At 40.9% G+C, this 10,569-nt stretch overlaps 1 protein-coding gene across 1 annotated transcript; it reads left to right on the forward strand.

Moving 5' to 3' along the window:
* The first annotated feature begins 4,178 nt into the window (after window positions 1-4,178).
* On the forward strand, window positions 4,179-9,869 carry LOC144696142 (CD276 antigen-like). The gene is made up of 5 exons (XM_078567486.1): window positions 4,179-4,299; window positions 5,096-5,192; window positions 6,321-6,674; window positions 7,469-7,750; window positions 9,350-9,869. Exons 2-5 carry the CDS (start codon window positions 5,123-5,125, stop codon window positions 9,505-9,507), a joined length of 864 nt encoding a protein of 287 aa, XP_078423612.1. The 5' UTR covers window positions 4,179-4,299; window positions 5,096-5,122; the 3' UTR covers window positions 9,508-9,869.
* Window positions 9,870-10,569: the final 700 nt, after the last annotated feature.

The raw sequence follows: 10,569 nt of genomic DNA on the forward strand, positions 1-10,569 counted from the left end.
AATACAAAGTTAGAACTGAATTTCTATTTCAAATGGGAGACGGTAACAGTTTCTCTGCACATGGCTATTTCTGGCAAATGGAACATGTGGAATCCCCAGCCTACTGAGTGCTACACAGTCTTAAACAGTAGATAAGATAATTGCATCTACCTGTAAATACACACATATATAATTTAAATGAGGTGAAACATAAGCTAAAAGCAAAAAACTGTGGATGCTGGAAATCCAAAACAAAAATAAAAATACCTGGAAAAACTTAGCAGGTCTGACAGCATCTGCGGAGAGGAACACAGTTAACGTTTCGAGTCCGTATGACTCTTCAACAGAACTGAGGAAAAAAATATATAAGCTGGTTGAGGGGGGTGGGACAGGTAGAGCCAGATAAGGGGCCAGTGATAGGTGGAGGCAAAGAAGAGATTGCCAAAGATGTCATAGACAAAGGAACAAAGAGGTGTTGACAGTGGTGATATTAGCTAAGGAATGTACTAATGGGCTAAGGAATGTACTAATGGTGACATTAAGGGTAGCAAGCAGGACAAGCAAGTGACAGATACCCCTAGTGGGGGTGGGGTGGGGGGAAGGGATCGAAATGGGCTAAAAGGTGGAGATAAAATGATAGATAGAAATAAATTTAAAAATAGGTGGCTGATCCGATTGTGTCCTCAGCGCCACTATCCTGCCTATCCCAAAAATTCTTTGATTCCCATGTGGGTCAAAAATCTATCTACCTCTGCCTTTAAAATATTCAATAACCCTGCCTCTACCACTCTTTAGGGAACAGAGTCCCACAGACTCATGACCGTCTGGGGGGAAAAAATTCTCCTTATCTCCGTCTTAAACGGGACACCCCTTACTTTTACACGGTGTCCCCTAGTTCTGGTAGGAAGGCGGGGTGGAGGGGTTTGCCCTACTTCAGCAGCTGATCTTTCAGTTAGCTATTCACTTTGATTTCTTTGTACATTCAAATTTCCAAGTTATTGTCATTTCTGACACTCCCATGTCTAAATTTAAGTAGGCCATCTGTTTCCTTTAGCCTTGTCAGATGGGTTGAGATGGTTATTTTTACTTGGCCTGCTGGCATTTCACTGTGAAACAGGACAATCAGATGGTCTTGAACTTAGTCAAATCATCAGCAAATTAACAGAAACGGAGCAGAACTGATTTTTTTCACCCCCGTCTGATTGAGCCCAATTGGTCAGCCTCGCTGAAATTGATCATCGAATGCAGCCAGTCACCAAACATCACAAACCGATACAAGATTAACCATAATTAACCTTTATGACATGCCTTCAATAGAGAAAAACTTGTCAATGCATGTCACATAGGTTTGAGCAAACAACATGGACATGAACCAAAGAAGCTGACATTAACCAAAAGCTTTCACAAAGTTCTATGTTTTAAGGAGGATCTTACAGGAGGAGGGAGGTGGAAAGTAGGATTGGCTTAGGGAGGGAATTCCACAGCATGGAGCTTGGGAGACTGAAAGCCCAGCTGTTTATAATTGGGTGCTGGGAGAGTGGTTGAATGCCCAAGACCAGATAACTGGGGGTGAGGGTGTGGCATCACGGGTGGCTGGAGAGTTTGGGAGGGGCAAGGACATGAAAGGAATTAAACATAAGGATCACGTTGGAGGTGGTGGAAATGGTGGAGGATGATCCGTTGAAAATGGAGGCTGGTGAGGCAGAGGGTAAGGACAAGGGGAACCCTAACCAAGTTCTGAGAGGGAGGGTAAGGGTGAGAGGAGAAGTGTGGGAGATCGATTGGACATGGTGGATGGCCCTGTCAATCTCGGTGGTGGGAGTGGTGGGGGTTGGCAGGAGGGAGTGGGTGATTTAGGATATATATATGTTATATATGTATATATATGTATGGAGTATTTCAATTTGTCTTATTTCTTAATTATGCAATTACCTGACTTCAAATTCACCCAATAAAAAAATGAACATTTTTGTTTGAACAAGACATAAGGCAAAGATGGACTCTCAAATAATTAATGAAAATGGAAAGTTTATTTTAAAGGTAAAAGTATACTTAACAACACAAAATAGGCCTTACAGCTTCAAACGAGTGATCAGGTCACTGAAGAGTAACGTTGTCCTCTAGTTCCTTGAGTGACAGCAATTATTTCAAATTTTGCCTCAGGAGCATCCAGTACATGACTAGCTGGCAAAGATGTTGTTCAAAGCCTTTACTTTTATTCCCTAAATTATCAATACCCCATCTCAGACCATGTCTGTGTAATACCTACGTATATTGTCCTTTCAAAGGACAGTGTTTCTTTTGCAGTGTCTTTTGTTATCTGACTTTGCACAATCGTCTATGGTCCATTTGGTCAAGGCTTACGCTGAGTTTAGCACAAAATATCTGATTTGATGCTTATCCAAAGCAGAAATCTTACAGTGCTGTTTAAACTTATAAGCTTTTAAATCCAGCCTTAATATAACTAATTGATTAATTATTATTTCCTTAATTACAACTTAATTGAAGTATATGATTTGGCCATCATCTATTCCTGGCTGGCTCCAGAAAACAAAATGGCTCCTTATCTCAGTGTTAGCACAAAATGGTGCCGCATTGACCTTGCCAGATTATAATAAATATATCATAAAATGAATCTATAAAGAGCATATCAGTTTTTAAGAAACTTCTATTTTGAGTGTAGAGCTTGAAAAGGTGAAATAAACTTAAAAGCATGAATGTTCAGTGTCAGTGCTGCTAATTAGGGTGAATTCTTCAGTTTGCGAAGTAGAGTCATAGAGGTCTACAGTACAGAAAAAGACCCTTTGGCTCATCGAGTCTGTGCCAGTCAAACAAGTACCAAACTATTCTAATCCCATTTTCCAGCACTAGGCCCATAGCCTTGTGTGCCATGGCATCGCAAGTGCACATCCAAATACTTCTTAAATGTTATGAGGGTTTCTGTCTCTACCACCCTTTCAGGCAGTGAGTTCCAGATTCTCACCACCCTCTGGGTGAAAAAATTCTTCCTCACATCCCCCCTAAACCTCCTGCCCCCTTACCTTAAATCTATGCCCCACCCCTGGTTATTGATCCCTCCACCAAGGGGAAAAGTTCCTTCCTGTCTACCCTATCTATGCCCCTCATAATTTTATACACCTCTATCACGTTCCCCCTCAATCTCCTCTGCTCCAGGGAAAATAACCCCAGTCTATCCAACCTCTCCTCATAACTAAAACTCTCCAGCCCAGGCAACATCCTGGTAAATCTCCTCTGCACTCTCTCTAGTGCAATCACATCCTTCCTATAATGTGGATTGCAGAACTGCATGCAATACTCTAGCTATGACCTAACCAGCTTTATTTGTGGAAGGGTCATACGGACTCGAAACGTTAACTGTGCTCTTCTCCGCAGATGCTGCCAGACCTGCTGAGATTTTCCAGGTATTTTTTTTTTGTTCCAGCTGTATTTAGGTTAAAAACAAATATAAAAACAAAAAAATTGTGGATGCTGGAAATCCAAAATAAAAAATACCTGGAAAAGCTCAGCAGGTCTGGCAGCATCGGCGGAGAAGAGCACAGTTGACGTTTCGAGTCCTCATGACCCTTCAAGAGAACTAAGTAAAAATAGGAGAGGGGTGAAATATAAGCTGGTTTAGGGGAGGGAGAAGGTGGGGTGGGGGGAGATAGAGAAGGGGGGGGTGGTTGTTGGGACAAGCAAGCAGTGATAGGAGGAGATAACCAAAAGATGTCACAGACAAAAGATCAAAGAGGTGTTGAAGGTGGTGATATTATCTAAAAGAATGTACTAATTAAGAATGGATAGGACACGCAAGGTACAGATAGCTCTAGTGGGGGTGGGGTGAAATAAGACTAAAAGGGCATAAAAGGTATAGATTTAAAAATAATGGAAATAGGTGGGAAAATAAAAATCTATATAAATTATTGGAAAAAACAAAAAGGGGCAAGAAACAGAAAAGGGACTGGGGATGGAGGAGGGAGTTCAAGATCTAAAAGTGTTGAACTCAATATTCAGTCCAGAAGGCTGTAAAGTGCCTGGTCAGATGATGAGGTGCTGTTCTTATTTGGGCTGTTGCGTGTTTCACTTAACCACTTCCGCATCAAAAGGAAAGTTACTTGGAAACGGAGAGCTCAACAAATAAACAAACTCGCGCATTACCTTCCACTCCCTTGTGGAAACAAAACGTTAAGGGGTGAGGGGGTTTTGTTCTGGAAACGTCCAGTTCCTTTCACGGGATATAAAACCTCGGTCGGGTAGCAGGTCCGAACCTTTGTGAATTCAGAGAGAGAGAGGAGGCGGCGATCGGAGCGGGAGGAACAGGTGAGGCTGGGTTCAGGGCTCTGGCTACCGGAGAAGAAGCCGGGGGATTCATTCATGATTTCTTAGTTGCAGCCTTTTAAGTGCAGAAATCCCTTTCAAAGTAAATCTGTAATCTCCCTACAGATTGAAACTCTTTCAAGTTATCAACAGTCACAGATTGTAACTCTTTCAAGTACATTCACAGTTCTTGGTTTCCAGGAGTGGGACATGAACCCACAACCTTCTGATTCAAAGGCGAGGGTGCTATGAACTGAGCCACAGCTGACACCTTTTAAGGGCAGAAATCGGGTGGGGGGAGTAGTTTAAGCTGTTCACTGTGTCACAAATAGTTGTCGTGCGAGTGATCTTTGACTAGACAGTGACACATTTACGGGAGCCTGTTTGTTGCATATGAGATCTCAGCAAATCGCAGGGTTAATGCGCCACTTGCAAATGAGTTCATCATTCTGGGCTCGTCCCTGGATGGCGAACCAGCATTACCATGTTTTTAAAACAATGTTAGTTAATCAGAATCGGAGGGTGTAAGCACTGGGAAGTGTGGTTGACATGGAGAATGTCAGTCATATTCTGGTATCACTGAAGATGAAAAATATCACTTGGCCAATAGCCAATTTAAAAAAAATTCAGTGACCAGTACACGGGCTGTCAGGACGATAAGAAACTTAGCAGCCAAATATTGGCGTCCACTCACTAATGTGCTGAGAACATGTAGCCGTGGTCCAAAAATGCCACTATTTCTCCTGTTGTAATGTGTCACTGATGCTTTCCAAACGTTAAAAAGCTCTTGTTGTGATAGGTGTCGGGAGTAGGAGATCAGCGTATTATGAGACGTGGTCAAAGTGTTTTAAGTCCGTTTGGTGTTTTGATCGTGATTGGGATCAGTTCAGCTGTTGGTAAGACTTTCAATTAAGCTGTTCTCTTACACACATTTTAACAAACAATTTGTATTACCTTTTCAGTTTCCTTTTCACCACTTGGCGAGGGCCCAGATTAAGTTTTTATTGGTAATGTTCGGTAATTTTAATGCGTTATTTCCCTCGTAAATATTTATGTTCATGGAGCTGAAAAGTACCAAAACATTTCAGGAAAACACCTTTACCTAGTTTGCGTTTACTGATTTTTATGTTGCGGTTTAAGCTGGCATCATTATTTAAGACCATAAAACATAGGAGCAGAAATTAGGCCATTCGGCCCATTGAGTCTGCTCCGCTATTCAATTATGGCTAAGTTTCTCAACCCCATTCTCCCGCCTTCTCCCTGTAACCTTTAATCCCCTTACCAATCAAGAACCTATCTATCTCGGTCTTAAATGCACTCAATGACCTGGCCTCCACAGCCTTCTGTGGCAATGAATTCCATAGATTCTCTGGCTAAAGAAGTTTCTCCTCATCGCTGTTCTAAAAGGTCTTCCCTTTACTCTGAGGCTGTGCCCGCCAGTCCTAGTCTCTCCTACTAATGGAAACATCTTCCCCACGTCACAATACTTTAAATTTTCTCTGTTTCCTTAGTCCTTTGAATGTAGCTCCTGGTTTGGCATCAGGTGCACACACAAGGAAATACCAGATTTGATCCAGAGTCTGTGCTGAACAAAGCAACTTAAATAAGGGCAGCCAGAATTTGGGTGGGAGGGAACAATTAGCCCAGTGTCCACTGGCTGCAGTAGGTTTCAAAAGAGAGATTTTGGTCCGATTGCTGTGCAGTGATTCCGCCACCCACCCCGGTTACAATCTTCAGTATCTCAGCTCCTGTGTTGAGTGGCTATGATTTGATAATGTTCATTGAGCTGCTTGAGGGGCTGAGTCAGTGCACTGGGGAATATCAATCCATCAGGGAAAGAGGAAGAAAATAGAGGAGGGGTTCATGACTTGGAGGTTTTCCTTTCAGTTTTTTACTTGGTATGTGTTCATGATTAAATCTTAGCATAATAACCATGCTTTAAAACAAAATACCTCATTAAGAGTTTTAAGATAAATTTCTTCTAGGGGCGAAGTGATTCCTAATTATTTTATTGTTATTCACAGCTGAATTTAGGGTCCATACCTCTGAGACATCAGTGACTGCTATCTACAGCCAGTCCACGGTGCTGGGATGTAGTTTTACAGTTCAGGATGAATCATCACTGAAAGGGCTGGTCATCAGCTGGGAACATGTTGAGACGGAGGAAGTTGTTTATAGTTACTATTATGGAAAAGAGCAACTGAGTCACCAAAGCGCTCACTATTCAGGAAGGACAAGCTTATTCCTGGAGGAATTAAAACGTGGGAATGCTTCAATGAAGCTGGAACGAGTGAGACCAGAGGATGCTGGACAATACAAGTGCTTTGTCAGCAATACGAAAGGAAATGACCAGGACACAATATCTCTAATATTTGCTGGTACTTGCTTATCTTTGCTTTTGTTTTAATCTCTGCTGTAAATTTAAATCTTACTATTTGGCCTCCTCCGATGATCCAGTGAATCTAACCATTGGTCATCTAAGGCAAGCAGGACAGACCAACTGAATTGCCCAGACTGCTGGTTTAGTCCCTCTCTGCTCCAACAAAACCAGTGATGTAATGGTGTGATTGCCACGTCTCTGTTAGGGTGACCATTCCTGTTGGCAATTCACCAACCTGATTGGATATGTCTGATTGTGGCTGGCTCCAGGTTCAAGCTGAAATGTGATTATCTGAAAAACCCACTGATAGTTACTACTGAGGGTTAGGTATGAATAATGAAAAGTTAAACTGCTGCCTGAGCTGGTTATCACTGGTTTCCCCAGCAAAGAGTCAAATTCCTACAGGGGTAGAATGATAAGGGGAGGGGAAACTGAGAGGAAAAGAGAGGGAATATGTGCTTCAATCTGTGTTCTAAATCTCCAGACAGAATTTCAGTAAAATGTAGTGAATCTTGTGGATATGGTGATCAGGTCCTATTTGCTAAAACTCATTTACATTTTCCTATTTGCTGTAATGATCAGTTAATGCTGGAAATTCCATTCCGAAGTTGCCAATTCTGGCTGGGAAGATGGTACTCCAGAGACACCCTGGAGTAGTTGTGAAATCTGAACATTTAAAGCTTTTTTATTGCATTATTAAATTGCAGTAATTAACAGGAAGAAAATTCCTAGTTGGCATTATTTTTGTCAAGTTTATTTCTTGTTTCTAATGAATTTGCTTTTATTTTCCAGCATATTACAAGGAACCTGACTTTTTTATTCAATTAAGGCCTTCTGGGACATTGTTCAGATTTGAATCTCAAGGTTATCCAAAGGCTTTTGTTTCCTGGTACAATGAAGAAAATGATATTTCTACACTGTCTGAGACCTTCTACCAACAAAATGGAGATGGTCTCTACTCACTGCAGAGTATTCTGGAAATTAGTGATGACAATAGAAGTCCTAACTACACATTCAGATTAAGGAATGATGTGCTACACCAATCAGTTTCTCGAACATTTGGTCTTTCTATAGGTAGGTTCACTTGTACATCCTACACCCTCAGTACTCAGGAACCGACTGTTGTCTTATATATGATGCCGAATCACTACATCTTGAGCTCTGTACATTTGGGTAAAGTGAAGAACACCTTCGGCTGGATTTTCAGCCTCCAATAAGAGGCGAGTATAATTCTATTGGTTAGTGTGCCCGCTCCCTCTTGCCTCCAGTGAGGGTGGGGTTTTGAGGTAACGGAGGTCAGATCAGGGGGTCATGCCAGGTGTAGATAGCTGTTCAGGCTCATTTAGATACTAACAGAGGCCAACTGGGTCAGTTGGTTCCCATGTTCCTGCAGGGGTTGGGGCACCATTTCGGTGCCTGGGTACAAGATCAGTCACCACCCACCCAATCTTGTTTCTGTTCTCCCTTCAAATGCTATTTCTGTTTCAGAAGTCTAACCAGCTGTACAATTCTTTCTTCGTGAATTATTAATGTTCATCAGCTCACTATCTTCCAAGATTATAAATGGAACTGCATCTTTTGAAAACACTTTTGATTGTAACAAACTATTTTTTTAAAATACCTTTTAACTCAAGTACAATTGTAAATTGAATACTCAGCTGTATTTGGGTTGTCTCTCTTTATTGTCTCCCTTTCACTCTGGAACAAGATATAAGAAAGTGTTTTTTCTCTTTGCTATATTGTATCCTCCACCCAATGGAAACTTCACCTCTTCCAAAACCCTTCTCCCTAATCCTGCCCTGCTAACACTCACCCTGTGCTCACTGGCCTACCTCGCTTCTGGTCACCACAATGCTTCAAATTTAAAATTCTCATCCTTGTTTTAAGTCTCTTTTGTGGCCTTGACCTTTATTTCTGTAACCTTCCCTAACTGTACAACCCTCTGAGAACAACAGCTTTACACCTAACTTGTTTACTGACTTTGCCCTGCCACATGCTGCTAGTGGAATTCCCTCCCTAAACCTCTTTGTCTTTCTCTTCCCCCCCAATCCCACCCCCCCCCCCCCCAACAATTCCTTTAAAACTTTTCTTAAATTCCATTTAATTGACCAAACTTTTACCCACCCCTCCTAATGTCTCTTTGCACGTCTCAATGATTGAAGATTGTGTTCAAGTCCCACTCCAGAGACTTGAGCAACAAATCTTGGTTGACAGTCCAAGGTGCTGTATCCCCTCCCCCAACCAAATACTTTATCATGTGGATGTAAAAAATTCCATGGTCCTATTGTGAACAACAGCTAACCACTGCTTGTGGGAGCTTGCTGTGCACACATTGGCTACTGCTTTTCCTACAGTAAAACAGTGACCCCACTTAAAAGTACTTCATTGGTTGTAAAGTGCTTTGAAATCATGAATGGCATGATATAAACACTTTTTTTTGGCTTAGCCTTTTTTTGCTGATTTAATGCTAATCTGAAGTGCCTTGGGATGTTTTTCTACATTAAAGATGCTATATAAATGTGCTTGTTCCTGATTTTTACATTTTACTTTTTCCAAATTGGATAATGCTTAAATATGATCACTCTTTTATGGTGGTTGAATTTTTTAACTATCCATGAAACTAATACTGAAACCACAGCCATAATGTTCAATTGTTGTTTTCCTTTTTCGCAGAAATGAAAACGCCTGAAGCTCATAAAATAAATCTATGGTCACTTACAGTCCCTCTCCTTGTCATTGAATTTCTAATCTGTTTAATGCTGGGAGCTGTGTACATGAAACATGTTCAACAGAAACTTAGGGAAAATCAAAATGGATACTCCAGTTCTTGATGGATCATTCAAGAAAGTGTGTAATTGGAAACTGAACTGTTCTATAAGCCCTGAAGATGGTTGGAGTACTGCTTTTTAGTGTTGTCCAAATTTGGACATCATATAACCCTTCAAACTGTTGAAAATCAAGTGCCATCTGATTAATCCTTTTCACATTTGTTATCTCCAAGCACTTCATTTATTGAACACGGTAATATATTTCAGGTGATCAGGTGATATGGGTGATATGAAAGTTTAGATTTATTTTTTTTGTAGAAAGCTGAAAATATTGTCTTGCAAACAATTCAATGTACTTCATTTAACATGAGAGGAATTTGAAAATTATGTATTGTTCATGTTTTAAGTAAACAAAATGAATTACACTTTTTCATTACTTTTATATTTTCATATCTTTGTGTACTTCCAATTCTGGCTTCTTGTATATCCCCTGATTATAATCGCCTTGCCTGTGCCTTTACCTGCCTGGATAAGACTCTAGAATTCCCCCTCGACCTCCTTTAGGATTCTCCTTAAAACCTTCCTCTCTGAACAAGCTTTTGGCCACCTATCCTAATCTCCTAATGGCACAATGCTGAAATGCCTTTGGAGGTTTTACTGTTAAAAGCACTTGTTAAATGCACTTTTTTACTGTAATTACATTTATGCCAAGAAGGAATGCAATAACATTTTGTTAATCAGCAATTTGTGTTTTTGTTATTTTAGCATTCAGTACACCCCATGCTTTCAGTGTAGAATTTGTGCTGCACAGTTCTCCAGGCCCTTTCCCACTCTGCTGCTATAATTTTGGAACCCCTGTTTCCCTAAGTAAAACTGAGTTTCTGCTTTAATTTTAGTGGAAATATGTGGAAAACCCCTCAGGTATTTCCTGGAAACGCTCTGAGCAGAAACATGATACAATGAATTGACCCTCAGTGGTTACTGGATAACTGGCCCTAGTCTGAAACCAATAGTCTGCACCAGCTGCTCTAATATTAATATTAGACTTATGTAAAAACAATTGTTGATAACTTTGGTTGTAGTGCAATGTCGTTTCCTAACCAAGTTCGGAGTGTGATAGCCCTG

Source organism: Cetorhinus maximus, chromosome 21, assembly GCF_964194155.1.
Source record: "Cetorhinus maximus chromosome 21, sCetMax3.hap1.1, whole genome shotgun sequence".
NCBI classification, from domain to species: domain Eukaryota; kingdom Metazoa; phylum Chordata; class Chondrichthyes; order Lamniformes; family Cetorhinidae; genus Cetorhinus; species Cetorhinus maximus.